This window comes from Amblyomma americanum, chromosome 9 (genome assembly GCF_052857255.1).
Source record: "Amblyomma americanum isolate KBUSLIRL-KWMA chromosome 9, ASM5285725v1, whole genome shotgun sequence".
Classification (NCBI taxonomy): domain Eukaryota; kingdom Metazoa; phylum Arthropoda; class Arachnida; order Ixodida; family Ixodidae; genus Amblyomma; species Amblyomma americanum.
This window is the reverse complement of record NC_135505.1, coordinates 117,908,087-117,932,109: the sequence shown is the minus strand read 5'-3', so window position 1 is coordinate 117,932,109 and position 24,023 is coordinate 117,908,087. Positions and strand designations below refer to the sequence as shown.

The following is a 24,023-nucleotide window of genomic DNA, read 5'->3' as shown; positions in this document are numbered from 1 at the left end:
AGTATATGACTGACACAGGCTTGCCTAAGTTACGCTTAAATTAAGCCTGATATATTGAATCAGAATTAAGATATATTTAATCGGAAATAAATTATGGTGTTCACTTCCGCACGTGGGATTAGATTGCAAGACATTTATTTCATCACAAAAGCAAAATGCAGATGATCCGTGCCAGGTGGCTATCAGTCCATGGCTGACAGCGACCTGAGTAGCCCCTTCAATGGCGCGGTTTAGAACACCTAGGTCTGATGTGACCAACACAGTCTCCCATTGCTCGAAAGTATGAACTTGTATTAGAGATTTCGGTGGCGGCTCCTCTTTATAGTTCCACAATATATGATCGTAAGTGAATATTTCGCCCCATAGTGTGCATTCCGGGTCACAATCACCGGGATAGAATTTTCGTAGTAAACTGGGCGGTTTAGGCGCGACAATTTTAAATTATTTTATCTTAGTTAAGTAAAAACCTAGCGAGACTGTAGATTCTATTAAAGACACCCGATGACGGTATACGCAAGCCTGTCTGTGTGCAGCTGAGATCGGCACCGCAGCATTTGTTACAAAAGCCATCGTTATTGTTCAGTGGCTGTGATGTTGGGCTGCTGAGAAGAACTGCCAGATTGCTGGTGACGGCGGCTGCATATCAACGGATCTAAGATGTGAAAGCGCTGGTGTGCTCTGATTTTAATTGGCACTGAAGAACCGCAGGTAGTCAAAGTTGATTCGCCGGCCACTATTACAATGTGGCTACCAGCCCACAGCGTAAATTGGCAACCTGGCAGTGCAAAATTGGCAAGCCTGGCCAATTTTGCAGGTCTCATGCACCAAATAAAATATGAAGGATGTACTTTAACTTCTGTACCACTTGTTCGGGAATGTCAGGGCACTTCTACTTACTCGCAGACAGTGCTGCTGACGTGACGGTGCTAGTTGGCATTCTCGGTGTTACGTTGGACAACGACGGGGTTGAAACCGGCGTTGTGGTGAACGGTGCCGGGGTTGTCTCCGTTCCTCTGTCGCAGTGCCGTTCAGAGTCGTACGGGCCTTGCCACGGAAACCTCACGAGAGGGCTACGTTTGCAGCTTCCGTAATAGCAGCGGCCTGTACACGAACTGAAAAGTCAGTGGTGCTGAAAGGAGATGGAATAACTACACTGGCTTTCATCCTGTTCAATAAAAAATCTAAAGCATATTATCTGCAGAGCTTACTGCTTCCTTCAGCGTATATAAGGAACGAAGGAATAAAATAAAGAATAAAAGGAGAACCATCTTACGAAACATAGGATGCCGTCGAAGAAATGGCCATATCTGAACCAGATGCAGTGGTAAGAGCATTTGCGAACAGGTCGTTGCTGCAAAGTTCAAAAAGTAATATTTCGCGATTGCAACAGTTTCTCAAAGCGCGCCATGTTATTCAACGTGACATGAGGTATGCTCGTTCATCCATGTATAGATCTGGCGTAAGGCACATGATTCCTTCACCAGGCTGTCATTTGAAAGTGAAATACTTTGATGAGAGAGCTGAACTGTTTCTAAAGAACAGCAGGTTGTAGTCAAAGAGGGCAATATTCGTTTTGTAGGCACAGCAATTTTGGACAAGCCATTCATTTGGGCTGCTTTATACACTTGCGGCCAATCACGCTGAATGTTTAAATCTTTCCCAACAGTTTAATTATAAAGGAAGTATCTCATTTTAACAAATAGGTAAAAGTTCATTTCAGCATTACATAACAGTTAAATGAGAAATGAAATCCAGTTCGCTTCACCACAACACGGTTGCGCTGAAAAACTTCGAGGGGTTCACAAACATCTCTTTTATATTACGGCAGCAAACTTGCGGCAGTATAATTGGCTACTTATTCCTAAGCAAAAATAAAGTACGTCGTTCCTCTTTAATTCTTTAATTTATTCTTGCACCTGTGCTCTGATCAAGTCCGATGGCGTGCAGGTGTCTCGAACCGCTAGAGGTGTCTGATCAGCCAACTATTAGAAAATCTAAACATGAAACGGCCATTTTCCTCAACTTAAGTGCGAAGAATAAAAGTAGAGAACCAAGGATTATCGTAGATTTAAAGCACCTGCATGTGCCATCTAGGAACGCTACCACAAGAAGCTGCATTCTGGTTTGAACTCAAAGTCATAGCTTTCCGCTTTGAGATCTCATTATAAGCTACGCAAATTTAACACTTTTTTCTTTAGAATATTTTCTTGCGAATTATACAAGTTTTGAACGTTACCAGAACCATCGCACTCTACTTGCAGGATGTGGGTTGCATATGTTCGGATATCGTCTAAAGAAAGCTTCGGACAGTTGCGCTGTGCAAGAAATAATTATGACATGTCTTTAAGAATCAGCATTTAAACACAAATAATAATAATATTATTATTATTAATATATCATACTAGAAACTAATTAGATGCAGCTGGGAATTCGTTACCTGCTACAACTGCGCTTAGCGTTTGCTAAAGGTGATGTAGATGTATTTATTTGGAGCAGGCAGGATAAGCCCTTGACCATGGTGCGGAAGTAAAAATATAAGGACACTGTACTGTCATAAAGGTACTGTGTACTTCCCTGTACATATTATATTCTGCTGACATGTAATTTCAGCTTCGCCTTTATAACTGAAATGTATCTTCACGTTTTCTATCGCGCACTACTAACTAGCAACCCTGAACTGCATAACAAAAAACCATTGATGCCATCTTGCAAAAGCGCTTCGTTTTAATAACGCGGCAAAAAAATAACAAGTGGCATAACTAAAGGCTCTCTGATTAATATTCCAAAAAGAGGACAAGTTTTCCTGAAGTATTTGTCATTACAAGGTTAACTACCGAATTTATACGCTGTCGTTTACCAACCTAGTCGATGTCGACGCAAATATAGACAACAGTACTGTTTTCCTAGGCGCATTTATTTTTTTTTAATTCGCCTAGCTCCTTTGCCTTGTACCGCAATAAATATGTTTCGCTTGTTTATCATGCCAAAAGGACGTGATAACAAGAAAAATGATTTGTCTCACGCGAAACATGATTGTTTTATCCACAGCTAGGCTTTTATTTTGCCAACTGCCTTCGACGAGCATTTCGCACTGCTGAGCACTTGACACATTTTTTTTTCGCTTGTGTCACTGATCACATTTTCTCAGCTCCTGCTTACTTGCCAAATTGGTGCTGTACCCTGATAAGGCCATGCTCCACTTCGTATGAGAACGGTTGCACTAATGAACTCATCATATTTCGGAAACTTTGACGTGCGTCTTGCATTAGTCCGTTTCGGTGCCAGGCAGAAACACGTTGCGACCGCTAAGTGTCAAGGCTTCCATTATTTTTTGACGTTTTATCTTCATGTATTTGATGACGGGTATTTATGACTGCTAAAAATCAAGTCATCTCAAAGCAGGCGCGTAAGTGAAGAGGTCGAAACTGTGTGGCAACAAACATGAGTTGTATAGGTTGCATGTTTCACTTAAACGACACTTTCACCCATCATGTCCGTCAGATTTGTTGGGCTTCAAACTCAGCTCTATGGTCATCTGTCAGGTGCTCTTTGAAGGAACCTGCTTGAACAGTTTAATCAAAACCGCTGTGCTGGCAGAAACCTTGCTTCTCCGAATCTAGAGTAATGGTGATTCGAGACAGCTCACAATGGAATGACAGTGTGACGTCAGAGTTCCATCTGTGACATGGCGCTACTGCTTGTCGCTATGCGCACGGTTCCAGTTGACGGGATTCTGTTTTAGATTGACGTTTTCCTTAGCTGTTCAGTAGAAGTTAACAAACCAATCGCTTACAGCTTACCCTTTCGATTTGAGTAGAAGCAACATTCTCACTAGTACAAGTAAATCTAGTGTTGCTAGCCATCGTTGATAAGAAAGATGACTGCATAAGAAATACTTCTTCAATAAGGTCCGCTCTTTTTATTTAATAAAAGTAGTGCCGCAACTGTGTTGGGGCAGAACATATGTCTGCTTCGTATCATGGTACCGCCGCAGTTCATTAGGTCTCACAATCCTACCTTAATCTGTGGTTCCACCATTCGTGTTCTTCAAGAGCCAATGGGCTTCTTTAACGGCAACTTTATAATCTTTTATTATATTTTGTATACTGAGTATTGTCCAAATGCCCGGAATCGTTTATATTACGAGTTCTTAGGACAGGAGTAAGCCAAAATCAGTATAGCTGAGTTCTGATACCAGTGCAGAAACGCTATGTAGAGTTATGAATACCTCAATAAAACTGCGTAATCATACATCTAGGAGGATAAAATTTCTTCAGTGTAGCCTGGAATGCTCCTCAATAAAGCCTTAAAATATTAACATTTTCCAGTTTTCGAGAATAACTCTAAGGCATAGGTCTGGGCATATTTATAAACAATATTCGACATAAAGCGCGCAGATCAACGCGCACGGCGATAAGATGACATACTTTGTGTCAAACATAGAATATAATTGGCTGGTGGTTTAGCATTGCTAAACACGAGATATAGTGCGGAGGCACAGTTTTTTGCAGGTGGGCACCGCCGTTGCGTACTTGTAAGCGCGACTGAGGTGTCCACCGACCCAGGGAGCCAGTTATGCGCGTCTTAAAACTTTTTCACCGTCAGTGCCAATTGGGTAACAATGTACGCCGGCAACCTATGCTCCAGTGTCGTGTTTCTGCCACAACGTTGTCCACGCCAATGCATGTAGCGCACACCTCTCTGACCCTACCGCCACAAAGCAGAAAGCGCGAATAATATTAGCTTCATACCAGTATTAGTGGATGAAGAAGGCGATGTGCAATTCACAGCGCGAGAGCGCGTTGCAGTTCAACACGAGGCGTGTTCAGCCGCAGCGATAGCATAGCGCTCTCGCGCAGTGGCCTGCGAAGCTGATATGTTCAAGCCAGCGCGGGTTCGTGTCTCACTCGTTTGTATTTGATGTCTTTTTAATTATTACTTTAATATGACACAAACCCACTAACACCGCAAGCATACAAACATCCGAAGATCTTGCTCAAGGTTGACCCATCGCAATAGTGCCTTCGCATTAATAATTCACCTTACAAAAATTTCTCTAGACAGTCTATAGACTGTCCATAGACTTATGTCTTTAAAGTCTATAGACTCTCTATAGACAAACCCTAGAGAACGGTATATAGGGGATACAAATCCTATAGACAGTCTTTAGACGATCTAAAGTAGACTTTTTTTATACACAGTCTATAGACTATGAACAGACAAAAAGACATCTATAGGAAGGCAATAGAGTCTATAAGAAGTCTATAGAGTGTCTATACACTTCATTTTTTAAGGGTCGTGCCCGACGCCGTTAGGGCAGTATATGGCGCTAAGAGCATGTTTCTGCCACGACCAGCCTGGCGTCATGTCCCTCTTCCTAGGCACCGGAAGCAGTGAACAAAGAGATAAAATCAAATGAATCGCGAAAACAGAATGAAAATTCGCAACGGTACCAGTAATCCCTGCCCCGCCGCGGTGGCTCAGTGGTTAGGGCGCTCGACTACTGATCCGGAGTTCCCGGGTTCGAACCCGACCGCGGCGGCTGCGTTTTTATGGAGGAAAAACGCTAAGGCGCCCGTGTGCTGTGCGATGTCAGTGCACGTTAAAGATCCCCAGGTGGTCGAAATTATTCCGGAGCCCTCCACTACGGCACCTCTCTCTTCCTTTCTTTCACTCCCTTCTTTACCCTTCCCTTACGGCGCGGTTCAGGTGTCCAACGATATATGAGACAGATACTTCGCCATTTCCTTTCCCCCCCAAAACCAATTATTATTATTATTACCAGTAATCCAGGAGGCGAATTACTACATTTACGGACTCTTATGCGTATTTCTATAGGGGAGCTGGAGCAAGTTTTCTGCCTTCGCGAAACCGAAGACCGTCTTCCAATGGGTGATTTAGATTCCGATCGTAGTTCTGGCTGGACGGCGACGATATGGTCCCCAGACTACCTGGATATGTCCTTCGCGGATTTGGAGAGCTGTTCCGGATCGCCGATTTTAATATTTCAATAAATTTTCTTATTGTCGGCATTACCTGCAAAACGATCGCGATTGAGAGTTCTTTATTTGTCTTGCGAAGTTTATACTAAATTCTCTATACTTTGCGTTTGTCTTGTGATAATCTAACTTGTGAGTTCCGTTTGTGCAATGCTACTGAGCTATTCAAGCAAGAGCCTTTAAATTTGGGTCCGATTTTTCAAGAGCATTTTGATGAAACGTGTTTTTCCCTGACCATTCGACCTGAGAGGTGTAGCAGGTACGGAAGCGATGAAGACTTGTGCATACTGCATAGATGTGGTTTGGTTTCGTTTATGGGATTTAACGTCCCAGGGCGACTGAGCTGTGAGGGACGCCGTTGTGAAGGGCTCCGGAAATTCTTTAGAATTTCGCCTCCATCGAAATTCGACTGCAGCGGCCGGGATGTAACCCGCGTCTTTCGGTCAGCAGCCGAGCGCCATAACCACTGAGCCACCGCGGCAGCATACTGCATTTTGCCAAGATCTAACGTTACTTTGACTTAACCAACAAGTGTTGCGATTTATCAGTCATGTCAGTGCGTTGTAAGCGGTTCAGGAATCTTTACTATTGTTCAATTACCTTTACCGTCATAAATGCGATTCGGGGTAAAGCAAATATGCATTGGCTATATAGCTGGAGGATGCAGGCTGTCTTCTAGTTACTGATACCTTCATTCTATTTATGCATGCGCCACCGCCACGGTAAGGTTGACTTGTCTCAGCCCTGTGGTGACGTCAGTGTCGTCACTCCCTGCATCATTGTCAGCCTTTATTTACTTATCAAGGTGGAGTTGTCAACGCTTAATCATACAGCGTTTCCCAGTAATGAGTTTTGAGGTCGAAGCGTGAAATGTCATAAAAGACTGATATATTACGCTTTGCCACTTCCTCGATCCCATTTTTGAGACAGGCTCCGAAAAACATTTATCGTCTATAACAATGCCTACCCTTGCTATTGTTTCGTAACCTAGAGCTAGGCAGTTGGGAGAGGGCAATACAAGACTGTTGGAGAAGATGCTAAAAGGAAGAGGAGTGTAACGACAGGAATTGCTCAAGTGTTCCCTTAGACTGAAGCACCCAATGTTCTGTAGTGACCGTGCATGCACTTCTCATCAGTGCGATGTCAAAGCACGAAGCGGTAATGCGCTTGAAAGTCCACTGTAAATCTCTTATATATACTTGTGTGGGTATACAGTCACACAGAGACATACACGCATACAAGTTCTAATTTAAAGACTAACCTTTGGCTGAGGCACCTTTCACGCCTAGAACGTAGGATTATTATGGAACATGGTGCCAGCACAAGAGACAAGGACTAAGGGAGCAGACAACACGAACGCCAGTTTTTAAAAGAAGGTATAACGGGGCCCAATGTGCTAGAAAATATGTCGCTAAGGGTAGGCAGCTGGGCTAGTTGGTTGTTTGCATTATTATGGAACATGGTACCAGCGCAAGAGACAAGGACAAGGAGAGAAGACAACACGAACGCCGGTTTTAAAAGAAGGTATAACGGGGCCCAATGTACTAGAAAGTATGTCGCTAAGGGTAGACAGCTGGGCTAGTTGTCTCTTGCACTGGTACCATGTTCCATAATAATGCAAACAACCAACTAGCCCAGCTGTCTACCCTTAGAACGTAGGAGTAGTTCCCTGAGTAACCCTGAACCACTGTGTAAGAACATTCTTACACCGTGCCCTGAATCAAACAAAATACTTGATAACAAATTATTTTTCTAACACCCCATATCCATTCTCCACAGTGCAGGGCCCATTACCAACGACACAATCGTGAAGTGCCTGGACATATTTTGAGTTATATTGATGTGCCGCTTTCACTGTTTCATTTTACAAATATGATCTCAAAGCCATCTCATTTTAACGGTGCTCACCTTCTTTCTACTTGTGATTTCGTTCTTGCATGGATTAGTGAAAGGCTCTCCGGAGAGCACAGTAGAAGCCTTTTTGAGGAGAGGCGCGTAAAAACAAATGTAACATAGGAATGACAAGTACACTTTATTAGCATGGTCTGTACTGTGACTTTTAAGCGATCATGTATGTGCGTCAGTTTCCTCGCACTCCTGGGAGACTAACACTAGAAATTATATCTAAATCTTGCCACCAAGTGACCTCGTCCTTTGTAGCCTGCACTGAATACGTTAATTAAGCAAGAATTTAAATATGATTCCGTGCAACAAGTGGCGTTTCTAATTTCCTCACTGCACCGCCCTAAAACACATAATATTTTTATCGCCCCAAGCTCAAACAATCGACTTCGAATTACTCTAACGTGGCATACACTGCGGTGTCTTAATTCGCGATGCAGGTTGCTAGCGATTTGCATTAGCGGACTTTAAACAGAATTTCTTAGCAAACCTGCGTTTCATCAATTCTGCAGAATTGTTTGCGTTGGGAGAAAAAAGATAGCAAACTAAATAATCATAAACCAGTTAAAGCAAAAAACATACAAAAGCTCTTCTTTGGCTGTTCAGGAACTCCATTGCTTGCAGTTAGAGTGATTCGATTTCTCATAATAAACATTAATTCCAGTAGAAAAAGACGACAGAACTGTGTCAGAAATATGGCAAAATATTTTGTAGTTTAGTCGTAACGAGAGATGATTCTGTTTTTAGTATTTTCCTGTGGTACTGTATTCTTTTTGTAGTATTCTCTGTAGTTATTTTGTACTCATTGAGGACAAAAAGGTATTTGATACATTTTGTAGTAACTGCACAATATTTAGTTTTTACTAAAGAAATTTCTGTTATAGGTTCTTGTTCACAAACATTACAGAAAACCCACTGTGATGACAGAAATTTTTCTGTTGTGTTTTCCACCTGTGTTTGCATAGCGCAAGCAGAGAAATGGAAGAGACACGCCATGTCCAACAAGACAGTGCTGTTTATTTCATTGCTAACAGAGTCGAGGAGCTCAACAGAAAAGACCCGGCCACAACATAACAGCACCGACATTCCACGGTGCGTCAGCAACGTCGCCAACAGACAAGTCTCGGAAAACCCCAAAAAACACGTGAGTGCACGAGAACGTCACTGCTCACGCCGCGTTCAACTTCATACAAACCAGCAGCGCCCTCAAGACATTCGACTTATTCCTCTTCATTTGGCACATTCGCACATTTTTGCAATTCTTGAGTTTCGTGCATGTGGCACGAGCACATAAAATGGACAGACACACAGAGAAAACACGTAGATTCTTGAAAAGGTGATCAAGTGGTTCTAAGTATTAGGAGAGTAGTGACAAAGTTAACAAGGGCTCTGCGCAGTATGCTGAACGGAAGCTTGCCTTAACAAAAAAGAAAACAGAACTTAAACATTAATATTTTTAGTATTGGTATATCTCCCAACGTGGCATAGAGTGCAGATTTAGACCAGCATATTTCTGAAGGGTCACTTGTGCGGAGGTAGAAAATATTTCATACAGAAGTACCCATTTACATTACCCTCCCTTAGTATGTATCATAAACAACATATCACAAAAATTACAGATAATCAGCCCAATTTTCGAAATGTGTTGGCAAATACCGGTCCTACAAAGAACCAGCGTTTGCCAACACATTTGAAATGTTGGGCCGATGCCCTGTGCTGCTAGAGATAGCTACGCATACCTCCAAACAATTAAAATTGTTCTTTTACGTTGTGTCAGCCATAAACCGCAAGGAATCTCGGGGTTTTTGTTAAAAATTGCATACATGCTCCTTAGACTTCGCCTTTTCATAATCTCTCAGATATTTTTCTTTAGGGCTGACTGAATCCCAAACCTGCACAGATTTCTTACATCTTTATTTTGTCTCGTTTTTGCAAGAAACTTCTCGAAGTATCATCACGCACAAATCATGTGGGCAACCGGGGTTTATTTTTTCTTCCCATCCTTTCAACGCACATTGCTTGGCGGTAGATAATAATTCTCCTTCATATTTCTGGAGAACAATGCGTGATAACAAGCTCTTTGCTTCGAAGATCATTATGGAAATGTGGCTCGTTTGTGTACGTACACGAGCCCAGCGCTCTTACCAGCATGCTTGTCCTTATCTTTCCCGTTGTCATGTTTACGTCGCGCGATGTGTTTACGCAGACGAGATAGAGGCTCGAAGCGCACCTATAGACGCACGTAGAGTTACGAAACAGAGTGGACCCAGAAAGAATGCTGCTTCCTGCAGCAGGCTGCTAACATTATTCAAATGGAATGGACCACGGAATATGCATAGGTCTCACAGCTTACAAAATATGGGTCGGTTCTCAGATGATAAGTACGTAAAACTTGCCCTAAAATACGTCGCCTGTAACAGCAAGCCTTCTGAAATCTGAGAAGACACGTCTCTCATAATTTCATACTGAGGAAAAGACCAAAAAAGCAAAATGACTATTGCTGCTGCTGCAAGTCCGGAAACCAGTTCACTGATCTGTGCCATAAATTGCCGATTTTAATTAATATCAGAGTGTCGTTATTTCGGAGCAACTGCCAGCAGATTAATTGCAAAGCTGATCCCACTAGTAGCTACCAACAACCTCAGCCTGTACAAAGTATCATTTTATTCCAGTGCATTCTCTTCGAGAGTGCAAAAAGACTTAAACATTTACCACTTTTCTGTTCTTTACCGAAAAAAGGGTGCTCATCTAGCATTGAGAGAAAAATTTCTTTAAACATTTCGGGGCAATGATTGCGTCGCCTAAAGCGGAAACTTTGCGCAGGTCCTGGTGTCATGTTTGTCATCCCCACTGCACATTGTCTCTAGTGTGATAGACTACAATTTCTCAAAACTATTTCCGAAGCTTCATTTTATGACTGCTGTACTGTCACGCGTTAATTCAGTGTTCTTGATGATAGACATTGGCACCTTTCAGTTTTGAGAAAGTAAGCAAGCAACTATTGCGAGGGGTATACCACTGCAACCCAACTGTGCCGGTGTGCAATAATTGGCGTCAAATGAAAATTACTTCGTGCACATCTGGCTAGCCAGTTAAAAGAACTGTATCTATCATTATGCGAACAGAATTTGCACGCAGCACCTTGGTTTGATATAGATTCTAATACTGAATAGCTGAATGCATGGAGACACCTTATATATTAATGGCCATGCACAGGTCAAAATTATATGCGGGAAGTGCACTGTGGCAAATAAACTGAGTAGAAAAAACAATGAAATAGCAAACACATTCTTTTCCTTCCATGAATGAAACTACTTCTTCTTGCACACCTGCCTAGCCAGTTAAAAGAACTGTATCAATCATTACGCGAACAGAATTTGTACGCAAGACCTTGTTTTGTTATGGATTCTAACACTGAATAGCTGAATGCGTGGAGACACCTTATATATTCATGGTCATGCAACATGTCAGATTTATATGCGGCAAGTGCAGTGTGGCAAATAAACCGAGTAGAAAGCACACTGAAATAGCAAACACATTCGTTCCCTTGCAACGTTAATTTGCGCAGGAAACATTTCAACCTCCGCAAGTCAAATTTTAGTAACACCCCCGCAATGGCGTACACTTACCGCTCAGCATACTGCGCATATTCCGTTAAACAAGGAAGGACAGCAGTGTACAAGACTCTAAGGACGAGTTTATAACGGTGACAAACTACACTACTTGCGCCTCGACGCAAGCCGCTATCTAAGCAGCTGCGTCCGAGACGTTTTGATCGCTGCATTGCTCGAGTCATAAGCTACATCTCTTCTCTACTACTCCCGAGAAGAAAGAAATGCCTTCGTTGTGGGCCGGTTTCCCGCCGTGTAGTAGCAGCTACGTAGCAAAATACAGCGTTACAAGCGAGAAAATGCGTGGCACCTACGCACAACGTCCTATAAAAACTATTAACAGTCTGTGCACTCTCGTGAACGTTTCGTATGCAAATCTACGCAGACTACAGCACGTGTGGCGGCGACGGCGGCCATAGAGCGAAAAGCTCACAAAGTGCGCCCGCCGGCGCCGCCTAAGCGGTGAGATAACGCTCTATCATACGGCGTACAAAGCACTTGAAAGATTCAGCAAAGTCCCGAACATCGACGGAATAGGGCGGGGGTGGACACTTCGTCAGAAGGGATTTTTTTCGTCTTGGCTGTGCATTTAATTTGTTAGTTGATGAATGCGCGAGAAGGTATGCCCGTCGGCCAAAGTAGCTTGCGAACCACGGGAAACATGTCATGTGATTAGAAAGTACTTCCTCTCGGGAAGTGCTGCATGTTGATGCGGACAAACGTATCTGAAACGTACCAGCTGTGACCAAGGCGCGTAAGAACTTCATCTGCCGGGTACCTCCTGACGCAGTCCTAGTGGCCAGCCCCGAACAAGATAGTCAAAACACAGCAAACGAGAGCCACCGGCAGATGGCGCAGCTATGCACATTGGCTGCACACAAGTCCACATGCACGCGCCCAGGCCGAGTGTAAATGTACAACTTCTCAAGGTTTAAGTACTCCGCATACTTTTTTGGCACATTGAACTGATGCGCTACCATGGTTAAAGGCGGCTTAAGCTTTTGGTTTTCTTGTTTTGCGGGACACTATGTATGAGAAACCCGATGAACAAAATCGAATCACATGGGCAGAAATCCGCGTGTTGAGTGTCCACAGACACGTTGGGCTAGCCATGACAAGTATCAAGAACGCGCTTTCAAAGTGTGCCATAGATAAAATTGCTGATTCATTGGTCTGCGAATCTTCAGTAAACAAGGCGGATACAAGCAAGAATGCTCACAAGTACAATATTACTTCGATTGCATCCTTTTTTGGCGTTTCTCGTTGGCTTTGCAACGTAGGTGTGAACAGGTTGCAGACGCGTAACGAGAGAAGACTATAGTTGCTATTGTTTTCCACTATTCTTTTCAGGAAAACAAGAAACCACAAAGGTTGTCTTGCCACTAATTGACAAGAAGTGTGCCCTGACCTATTCCGTGACCCCGGGTAAGAACTATAGCGGCGAACAGCAAGCGACCCAGCAGAGTGACGGCATGATTGACAGACGTATAATCCTTGAAACAATAGCGTAAGCTCACATTCTTCGTAAGAGCTTGTTTTGAACAAGCAATGTCATTTTAATTAGATGATGGTGCTCCGTGGCAATGAAGACACAGCGGCCAAACCAGGCACGGGCGCAGCAGCGTTTCTGCACACTAGTTAAGTTAAAAGAAGGAAGAATGTTCAAACAATGATCATGCACAAAACATTAGCGATGTTCCCAAAATTAGCTTCTAAGATTAGCGATATTTTGTTTTTCTCAATTTGAAATTTTCGAAACAAACTTACTGGCATTCAAAGTTACACAATCTATTCCAACAAGTCTTTCGGATCCAACGGAACTTTTAGTGCCGGACAAACGAGACACTTTAAAAGGTGTTACTAGTGTCTTCCAAACTAGATTATGAAAAAGTTTTTGGGATGCTTCGCTAGAAGGATGCATTGCACAAGGCTTCCATCAAGTGGAAAGGGTGCAAAGCACCGAATTGCTTTACCGTAGCCTGCCCTGCTTTTCTCGCTTTAACAGGCACGTGGAAGTTAAACGCGCAATATTATATAGCGGCTTTCTCTTAAACGATGTAAAATCATGTTTGCATTTTGCGCACAGTGTATATGCACATACCGTACATCTACATCTTAGATGAATGTTCCAATCAAGTTTGCTGAATGATTTAAATCATTTATAGAATATGCATGGTACAGTAAAGACCACCAGAAATTGGAAATTCCTGCAACATTTCTGACAGCCTTGACTTGCACGAAAGACGAGCGTTTTTTTTAATAGTCTACTAAATCTATGAGAACCTAGCACTTGGTAATTAGGATAGAAAGATCTTTTGAAAGAAAAAAATGTATGTTGATACTAAGAGGCAGAAAACATGCTCCAGTATGATACTTTGATTACACAAATTAAACAGCAGGAATAGATAACAAGACGCTGCTTTGATTTTACACTTCTAAAATCAAAAGCACGCTAAATCATTGCTGCGCCCGTGACAGAGACCGCAAGCAGTCTCGTGAAAGAGTGCAAGACGCTGCGTCTCCCATTGGCTGAAGTTTTACAGACAAGTTTGGGGTAACATGGGAAAGACGGAGGGTGTTCGGTCATGCAAAAACATCGATTTTGAGCCTTTTTTTTCTCTTTGTGTTCAACACTGACTTGCATTGGCACTACCATTCAAAACAATATTTTTTTGGCACAAAGACAAACGCCACGTCACAAAATATGAAACACAGAGTAAGGACAGATATGCTCAGTGAAATCTCACTGAAAATTTGCCACTGTTTAGATTAATGATTGGATGAAGCAAAGCAGTAGGCGCTGCCTGACAGGCGACTAGTACAAGCTGCTAGTTGCGCAGTAAGCATGATAATGAAGTGTACATTAGTTTTTTAAATTGCTACTGAGGCATGCTAGACAATACGTTTCAATGTTTCTACTGATTTGGCATGTGTTCGAAGATGGCCTAGGGATAAGACGTTCACAATAAACTTTTAGACATTTTTTTGCGTGCAATCTTTTCAGTTGTTTACAATGCTAAACATGTTTTGTTTATTGGATAAAGAGCCTGTTCTAATTGGGGCATTCTAACTTAGTTTTAAGGTAAACACCAGCCTGTGTAATTCATGAAAAAGAGGACGTTGCTTTCGTTGTCTTGACTTCGAGTTTGTCTCGCCCCGAGTGAAAAAGGAAATTGACTATATCTGCGGATTGCTCTTATACATGATACGAAGAAAGGCATTTCTCCCACTTAGGATGTGGCTAGTTACCTCGCATATAGTAACATCTGTTAATGAAGTTGACGTATAATATCAGGACGCAACTGTCACCCCTTATCATTTCGAGCTTATAGCATTGGTGTGTGATAGCTTATTTGTACAAAGAAAAGGCTAACTAAACGACGAGAAGCGAATGGTATACTTGCAGAATACGTGGCATGGCTTGTGCTAGGGGCAGATCACTGTAGGAAGGGAGTGGGCTGTTACATTTCAATGCGGTGTAGCTCTAAGGACGCGGCGGAATAATCGACGCCACACTATACAAAGTGACGAGAGAAAACCCTACGGCTATAGGAAAAGAAACGAAGACTCTAAGTATACGCCGTCAAAACTCGACACTGTGCCAAGAAGGCGATGTCCGATAGGATGATCATACTGTACGCCTATATAGATTTGCCTCTGTAGCGCTATATGCTTCGAGGAAAAAAACAACACTTTGTTGAGTTTGCTCCTACGCGCAGTACGCGATGCAAGTTAACAGCGGCACATTTTGAGCCGCGCGACTCACGGATCTCGGGCTCTGAAGGCAAGAGCAAAGCGTCTATAGACTATAGAGGACCCTGAGATCTTATTGACTCTTTACTACTTTAGGAGCACGCAGAGCGTCGGCGATAAAGGCAGCAATCTCTTGCGGAACAGCATGAGGAGGGACCACCGTAGTGTGCCTGTGCAAGCCCCTGTGCAAGCCCTATGCACTAAGGAGTTAGAGATTTTGTGTTCTCTTTGAGCACTATAAAAGTTGTTTTTCGGTAGGAAAAGATGGTAGTTCACCCGTCTTTACAGAGTCCCGTGTTTAGTATGCAGCAGCGAGGAAGATGCGCTAGTCGTAAAGCGAAAGCAGCGGGTACGAAGCGAGCGAAACGACTTGTGCCGAAAGAAAGCCGTTGTTTCGTTTGCGAAGGAATAAACGAGATAAGGTTCTTGAGCTTCGTTCCTGGAATGGCTACACGTTGGAATGTTACGCATCTTCGTAATCTCGGTCACAGCAGAGTCCGGAATGTCCCTTATATGTGCGCATTACCTGCGATAACGTTTCACGAGTCCCATGCTAAGCTGCAGCAAAAGACGTACATGCAATAAACAATTCGAGTTTTTAATTTTTTTGTGCTAACAGTAGCTGAGATGTGTTCGGAGTCACTGAAACATTATCACTTAGTTTGAAGTTAAAATGTGTTCAGAGACATTGAAACTTCGCAACCTGTTTTAAAGTTAACACCTAACCGTGCCCTGAACACTTACAGGTGCATGTCACATAGTTTTTAAATCATTTATTTCTTAAAGATACTTCCAGCTTCAAACAGAAATGTTCGTGAGATGCGATTAGTTGGTAACGACTTTCCTATTTTCTTTTTTTACCTTTCAAAACAGCTTACTTCAAATGAGCTCAGCTAGGCTCCTTAAAGGATTCAGTATTAAAACTCGTCTCAGCTATTGCTTCAGCATAGCTCAGCTGGGTTCGTTCGAGGTTTCAGTTTCAGTAAATTCGGTTTCTAGCTCCTTTCGGTTCGGTTCGAAGTGAAAGAAATTTCGTTATTGAAAACTCACCATGAAGCATTTCCGTTATTGGACTCACCATGAAGCAATTCCGTTGTTTCTTTCATGCGCTGAAGACGAGGCAATAATGTAACATCGTCCTCTATGAACAACAGTGAATGTTTCTGCGTCAAAAGAAATCGAATATATGGCTATTTGGCAAGCGCAGACGAAGGAGGCAAGTTTCATTTATATTTAATGCCACAAGTACTGTTTACTTTATAGGAAGCCTGTTATTTGTTGAATATATTTCACTTCTATCTACATTTCATCGTTTGTCCCTTCCATTGTCTTCTAAATGTTCCATGCTTGGTTCCGTTTTCCGAAAGTAATCAATTTTTATGTCACCCAGAGATCCACAGATGACGCAACAAGCTGAAGATTGTTAATATAACCGCATAACACCGGTACCGAATATCATGCTGTAAAATCTCTAAAAGTGTCTTTTTACTACTGTGTTTTATGGGATGAGGCATTTCTCTGTGCTGGTTCTTGTTTTGATCATGCGGCTTATTTCTATTTTCTACTCGCTGATTACTCCATTTCAACCAGCCGTTCGGTTTGGTCTTTCTTAGCCACTTATTGTTTTTGCTGGTGTCATATGCGTTCTTGCTATTGACACGGTAATGGGGTCTTGGTTAATTTTCTTGCCAAATGCTACGACATTTCTTGCATGTGTACTTACCCCCTGTGCGGCAAGGTATAGCCGAATGCAATATAAAGGCCGACGCACGTGCGTTTGCACATACATTTTAGTAAATTGCTTGGCGCAAAAGCTGGCTGCATTATACGTAATATGCGTCGTCATTTTTGCCTTGTATAGCCCTTGTCTGTAGTGCACGCAGAAAAAAAAAACAGGGAAAGTTCCATCGTAGTCGACAACACTGCTGTTGCTCTTCGTATTCGTTTTTGGTAAAAAAGAAATAAATCTAGACGGTGATGTCGTACGACTCTGAGTCGCCCCTGAGCAGGTACCGGACATGCCCCGCCGTGCGCATGCGCAAAGCGGCCGGGGATGACGCCGGCGGCGGCGGGGGTGGCGGCGGTAAGTAGTAGGACGATGGCGGGTGCTGTCCTGCTCCCGCCGACGAACCCAAGTGGTGGTGGTGGTGGTATTGGCGGCCGGCTGAGCTCGCTGGCGATTCGAGCATTCCCAGCAGGCCCCGCTCGGTGGTAAAGGGCTCCCGGCCGTTCGCCTTCACGCGTCGACTCTGGAGTGGCATGGTTGACCGGAGCGTACGGCGCTTCTGCGCATGGGTGGGTGAGGGGATGCGGGGACGGGGCCGGCAGGGCCACTCCAGTATCCATTGAAATGATGAAGAGGCTTTGAGAGTTGTGGCGTTTATCTCATCAGTGGACTACGCCAGCGTGAACATAACGCCCGAGTTACTTTCCCGCGTACTGCATAGCGGTCACAAATGGAGGGCGAGGGAAGGCTCTACGTCTGGCGTAATACTGTAGTCACAATGACGGTGAGGGGGTCAGGAATGGTCACCGTTCGTGCAAGCATTCTGTGTAGCCTTCAGCCAAGAGTTAGGTGGGAGCCGGGTTACCATGGACAACTGCACAGGGTGGCTTTGGCCTTGGCAATTGGGGCCTTGCTCCCAAAGGGGAAGGAAAGCGGAGAAAACTTAAGTCGAAGGAAACTGAAAGTGGCAAGTATTGCAGATTCCATTCGTATTTGGGACAATTATTTCTGCATGACATTGGTCTGAAAACGCCCTTGTTTCCATTAACTTTTTCGTGATTGGCAAACTGGTTGGGTTAAGGCCCTTTCAGGGCGCACTACTTCGGATTGAACTATACCCCTGAAATATTAGAAATAGTGATGTGACCGCAATAAGGTTCATGCTTGTTCGGCCTTCCAGATAGCCCAGATGAACTGTTCGGACTCACAGTCACTTCATGGTATGCTTAAATGTATCTAAAAACTCAAGGAAGTGAATTTTATCCACTCTATTCGTAGTGCATTTATTAACCAGGCGAGGTTCTTCTTGCCAAACATTTAAATCCGATTTAATGCGCAGCTCAGCGCATGAAATGACACGCATATTCTGCGTAGAGCTAACTAGGTATTCAGGATTTCCTTCTTAGCGTAATATTTTGCGGGCTGTGTAGCACAGTGTAGCAGCCCTACTGACCTCGCCCTCTTCTCTTAACTTCTCCAGTACAAATGGTATTACTCACCTTTGTGTGCAGTCCAGTTGCCCAAACAATTAAAATTGACTTCGATGAGAACTCAAGGGTATTTAGAGCACCAAACTGATTTCCAGGAGTGTCCTTCATACGTTATAGAGAGCTTAAACTCTTACATTTATTCAGTAATGGTGATGAGAATAAGTTTACAAATTATATAATATATATATATATATATATATATATATATATATATATATATATATATATATATATATATATATATATATATATATATATATATATATATATATATATATATATACATATAACCAGACCCAGAGTTGGCTGTGGCTTTACACACTGCTGCTTACTAAAAGCAGTGCATTCATCCAGCAGTGTGCTGTACCATCTATGTTCCTGCTAAAATTGGCTAGGAGCATTAGCAATCTCGTAAATGCATGCTTTAATCAAGATGCTTACCTACTCAATGCTTCTTTTGTATGAAAAAAAATTCTGGGTTTTCGCTATGTGGCATGGATGGCCCAGTGTGGATTATACATGATGCAGACCAGCATATGCAAGGCTTTCTGATATTCACTTGCTTCGAAAGTAAGTTTCGTTGTGAAAGAAAAAAATCAGTGTAATCGAAGTGCCATACGCATTCCGCAGCCAAGGATGAAACGAAAATCTAGGTCAATGAACAAGTAACACGAGCAGAGGGAGCGACAGGCAACCGTCAGAAATGAACGGAATAAAATGAAAACAAAAAGAATAAAGAACCCGGCCTTCCTAGACCCCAAGCTACGGACCCTCTACCGGCCTAAGCCTATGGGGCTACGCAGAACTCTACCTCTACACCAAGAATGGGGAGGCTTACCGGGGAACACGTTAGGAGATAGAGAAGCAATGATTGAGCAGTGATTCGCGGTCCACCCGTCACACCCTCTGTCGTATGTGGCGTGTGGCCGCCCGGGATGTGCCAAATCGCTGTCTCATCTAATGGCGAAAGGGCGTGTGGGAATCACCTGTTAGGACGTGTTCCGGAGCTCTAAAACACTAAATCGGGAAGCAGAGAAGCAAAAGTTAGAGCAATAAGCATAAAATTCACTATGGTGGTGATCATATGTTTCTTGCTGTCACTAGCTGGCCACCTTCTAAGGTCAGAGGGCAAGGGACGGTTGTGCCGATTGCATGGTCGCATTTTCGATACACTGAATAGAAAACCTAGCCACTGCAGCGTGCGATTGCAGCGCCCCCAGCAGAATCGACATGGCAACATATGGCTTTAATTTCGAAACTCACCTGAATCACCAATAAGAAACGAAAACTGGTGGCATGGTACGTTACCACAGCATCTGGAGGTGACTACAAGGTATGATGGTTAAATCCCGTAACAGACGATTGAAGTTTTTTTGTTAACAATAACGCAGACCTTATTTCATGCAGCTCCAGATTTAAACTAGGCACACTAAATATGATCGCAGACATTTCAAGGTGGTTAGGGTCCTTTAGCTCTTACAGGCATGATGCCCAAAATACAAAGCTAGATGCTATGCCGGCCAAAAACGTTTAATATGTTGCACGATTCTTGACGTCTGCCGACATCTTACCTCATACGAGTGCACACCAAAAGCTCCTTCGCAAATGTGAGTGCTATTGTCATTAGGTCCAAACAAAGAGTGAAATGTGAAGACATTTATTACAGATGACGCTAACTTGACAGTTGTCCACCAGTTCTTAAGTAGGAGCGAGAGCTCAATGGAAGAAACGCAGGGGTCTCTGGACTTTGCCGCATCCGTGGTCACCGCTTAGGCGAGCACTTGTTTTTCTCTCACCTTTTGATTATTTTGTTATCAGCTCGAAGCAGTGATCATAGACTGTTTGGTGCCAGTCGACAGGCCTATGCACTTTCGTTTTTATGTCTTCGTACTGCCAAACTACCGACGCCCACACCGCAGACTACAAAACAGTTGAAACAGTACCTTCACAAAGGTAGCAGCGTGAGTTCGTTGAATAATGTTTTTCAAGAAGAAACTTCTTGAAAACTTGTACATGCCGGCAAATTTGTGCCCGTTCCACATGTAGAGTCTATTTCCACGGGAGTCCCAGTCGAAAAATACGACGTAGCCGATCCCAAGATACAACAGGAACCTTTGTCATCCTGCCGTTACAACAGATTTTTCTGCAGTATTGCGAAGTTGTCTATTGTTGCGACAGAACTGTCTCTGTCATTACGACAGGATGTTTCTTAGTACTACAGAAAATCATGTTGCTACTAGAAGAATTTCTGTTGTGAAGTCTCAAAGTACGACAGGAAAATCTGTTGTGGCAACAGAAAATTTCGTGTTTTGCTTTTCGATAAACATTCTAGACTGATGGTTTCGGTTCGAAAAGGTGAAGCTAGTGTTTACAGTGTGTTCTGCTTTTTCTAGGCCATCGAAGGAAAAAAGCATGATACAAATAGTGGGAGCAAAGAAATTTAATAAAAATGCCTACAAAACGAATTACAACATAAACATAAATTACGTGACGAGAACAACATCAAAAGAAGACTGACAAGGAGAAAGGATGGCAAACAGAACATAGCAGAATGTAGATGCAAGAACACATCAAATAGTGAGAGAAAGGGGTTTAATTTCATTCTGAAATCAACAAAATATGCGAACAAAAGTGAACACGCGTTATGAAATCAAATTGTTCCATGCCCCACAATGCAATCTTCAGAAAGATAATGAAATTTATTTGTAAGAAGAAGCAAACTTATAATATCATTTCTTCATAAGGGCTACCCACAGAGCACAACTAAATGTTAAGTACGCAGTGTTATCTCCCAGATAATATATTTATTTGAAACGTAGTCTGAAAGTTCAGTACTTTCAATAGTGCTCATACGCACTAACTCCGCTCCTGGCAATCAGAAGCAAACAGAGGATGATATTTTGAGAGGGCTGGTCATACGATGGCGCTAGAATCAAAATATGTGGCGTTAGTTTTCCGTATGTTTTCCAGATTTGCTACTTCATGCTTCAGACATTCTAAAGCGAAACTTTCGCTACTTTTATGCCCGACTCATCACTCCAGTTTGGTTCCAAAGGGCACCACCTTCCACGAGACTCAAGGTAAGGGGTTATGGTTGGGCTTCGCTGCTGATAAACGTCTGCGTACGGCGTTATCACCACTGTCGCTAGAATCTGTGTTCCGACTAGAATCTAGGCTGCTGTCTTTGCTAGAACTTCGTTCCTTAGCCTGTCGCCTCCTTCGTCGTCGTCTGGCATTGCCTTGCGGAATGTCCAGGAACAACGGCTCCGTGTTGGTCCCAACGGTCCTAGTACGAGCTGCTGTGAGCACGTCGAGGTTCTTCCACATGTGTGACAATGGCTGGTGCTCGACAGGTTTTTCGTTTTCGGCTTGGCGTTTGGGCCTTGGGCTGAGATCGTAATGTGTTTCGGGGTCCCAGTCATCCCACCTCTTTTGCATACGAAGCCCCGTAGAGTGTTTGAGGTGAAAGCAGGAGAAAGAAAAAGAAGAAACAAAAAACGAAAAGAAACAGGAATCACATTTCCAGAACGAAAAAAAAATTCAAAAAGCCAGCGATCACTTTTAACCCACAGCATGTCGTACTGCAGTTCTACATTCACGAATGAGCTCACTGCAGTGTAAGACCCTATACTATAGTATGTTTAGTGCTGATGCAACACCACCAGCTTGCACAACGAAGTCGGCCTTACTACGTTTTGGTTGTCCATGTAGTGACTGCCACTTTGAAACAAAGTCTGCAAATTGCTTTCGGGCTTTTCTCATTAGACCCATGCTCTGACAACAATAGGTGCGCCCCGTTAATGTAGACAATTTGGTTCGAAATAAAAACTGACCATAAAGAACTTTTTCTTGAGCCACCTTACTAGCCTTAATATGCCTGATGCAGGCTTCGAGTTGATCGTATTCTGGGCTACGAAACAACGCTCATTGAATAGGCATCTGATAGGCATGGACTTCTTTATTGGCATCAAGCAGGTGATCAGCAGCGCTTCCTGGTTCGACTGCACCAGATTGAGGTACTCTCACAGTATTGGGAGAAGATATCTTGGATGTGCATGTGAATGCCAATGTGTTCTGTTCATTTGCCTGTGACCGCATCTGATAAACGTGATTTTTTGCCTGCTGACTGATAGCGGTGGTGCGCCTATGAAGATGTCGCCTCTGCCGTCTTGGTTGTCCTTGTTCTCATGGCATTTCCCAGATGCCGAAACTCATTCACTCAAACACAACTGCAAATTTGCAACTTTCGCATTAGTAAACTAGGTTTCCCAGGGCTGTCATTGTCGTAAAATTGAGTGATGTGGTAAAAGTGATGTGATGTGGTAAAAGCGAGTCAGCGCTTTGGCACAAAGGCAGCTTTGGATGGCAATATAATACACAGACTATATATGTGGAATAAGAACTTTCCGCTAGTAACACAGAAGCCTGTAGTACCCAGCGGCTTTGCGCTGATGCCTACCAACGCTGAGTAATAAGTGCACAAATATGGAAGAAGCAAGGACAAGTATGGTAGCGTAAATGCTAGTATTGAAAGTGCATAACTTCTGTTTTCTGCCAAACGCCAGTAAGAATGCACCCTTCTTGTTACGCCTTCTCATCATGCTTTAAACAAAGGTAAGCAGGCATGTGCGAATAATTGTGAAGTTGTGAACCATGCTTTCGATGTGCGCTGGCATTTATGCGAGTTTGGTGCGTTTACTTTACAGCTAAGTGTTACCAGGATTTTTCTAATAGCGCACAAGCATGTTTAGTTACCACTGTTGCTAACAGCTTCAAATCTCCTGCGATTCACTGAATAAAAAAAGAATGGGTGCTCTAGTAGTTTGTCTCACATGAGTGTTCAGATAACTCCCTCCCAATTCTTGATTAGATTATGCTAGTCTACACCGCTGGCTTTTGCGTACCTTTGCAGCTTTCAAAACAAACATAGGCACCTCCTTTCTTCATTTCATCATTACATAGCGTTACTTCTTTCTACTTCAAGCCACGCAAAATCTTTTAAGAATTTTTTCTTTTTACACGGGTTCTGGAGACTTGTAGTTGACATTGTGTTCTCCTGACGTGTGCTAGCTAGTGTGCATATCAATGTGCACATCATGCATTGTACAACTCAGGCAACCAGTTGCATCATGCCACGTTCATCTCCGATCTTTACTCTCTGCCTCTTTGTGCACTTCTCCATTTCCCTTCCATTGTGTGGAACAGGAAGCTCGAGACGCATTCCTTTAGCCGACCTCTGCACTCTTAATGGTTGGCTTGGTTTAAAGGGATTTAACGTCCCAAAGCGACTCAGGCTATGAAGGACGCCGTAGTGAAGGGCTCCGGATAATTTCGACCCCCTGGGGTTCTCTAACGTGCACTGACATCGCACAGTACACGGGAATCTAGAATTTCGCCTCCATCGAAACTCGACCGCCGCGGCCGGGATCGAGCCCGCGTTTTTCGGATCAGCAGCAGACTGTCATTACCACTTAGCCAACGCGATGGCTGCACTCTTAATGACATTAAACGCTTATTACTCACCCCCTTAAATCATGCTGCA

At 43.2% G+C, this 24,023-nt stretch overlaps 1 protein-coding gene across 3 annotated transcripts in view; it reads right to left on the bottom strand.

The window, feature by feature from the left end:
* Nucleotides 1-8,898: 8,898 nt before the first annotated feature.
* LOC144104178 (glutamate [NMDA] receptor subunit 1-like) overlaps nt 8,899-24,023 on the bottom strand; it is a 119,653-nt gene continuing 104,528 nt past the window's right edge. Inside the window, exons 19-21 of one of the 3 annotated variants that reach the window (XR_013308447.1) lie at nt 19,320-19,438; nt 12,470-17,550; nt 8,899-12,304 (exon numbers count right to left, since the gene is read on the bottom strand). Coding sequence is in view for 2 of the 3 variants with exons in the window: in XM_077637038.1 (XP_077493164.1) it covers nt 21,557-21,910 (354 nt within the window). In the remaining variant the exon portion in view is untranslated. Of the gene's footprint in view, nt 12,305-12,469; nt 17,551-19,319; nt 19,439-20,907; nt 21,911-24,023 lie in introns of those variants that run through there. The other 2 variants (XM_077637039.1, XM_077637038.1) reach the window with 2 other exon arrangements.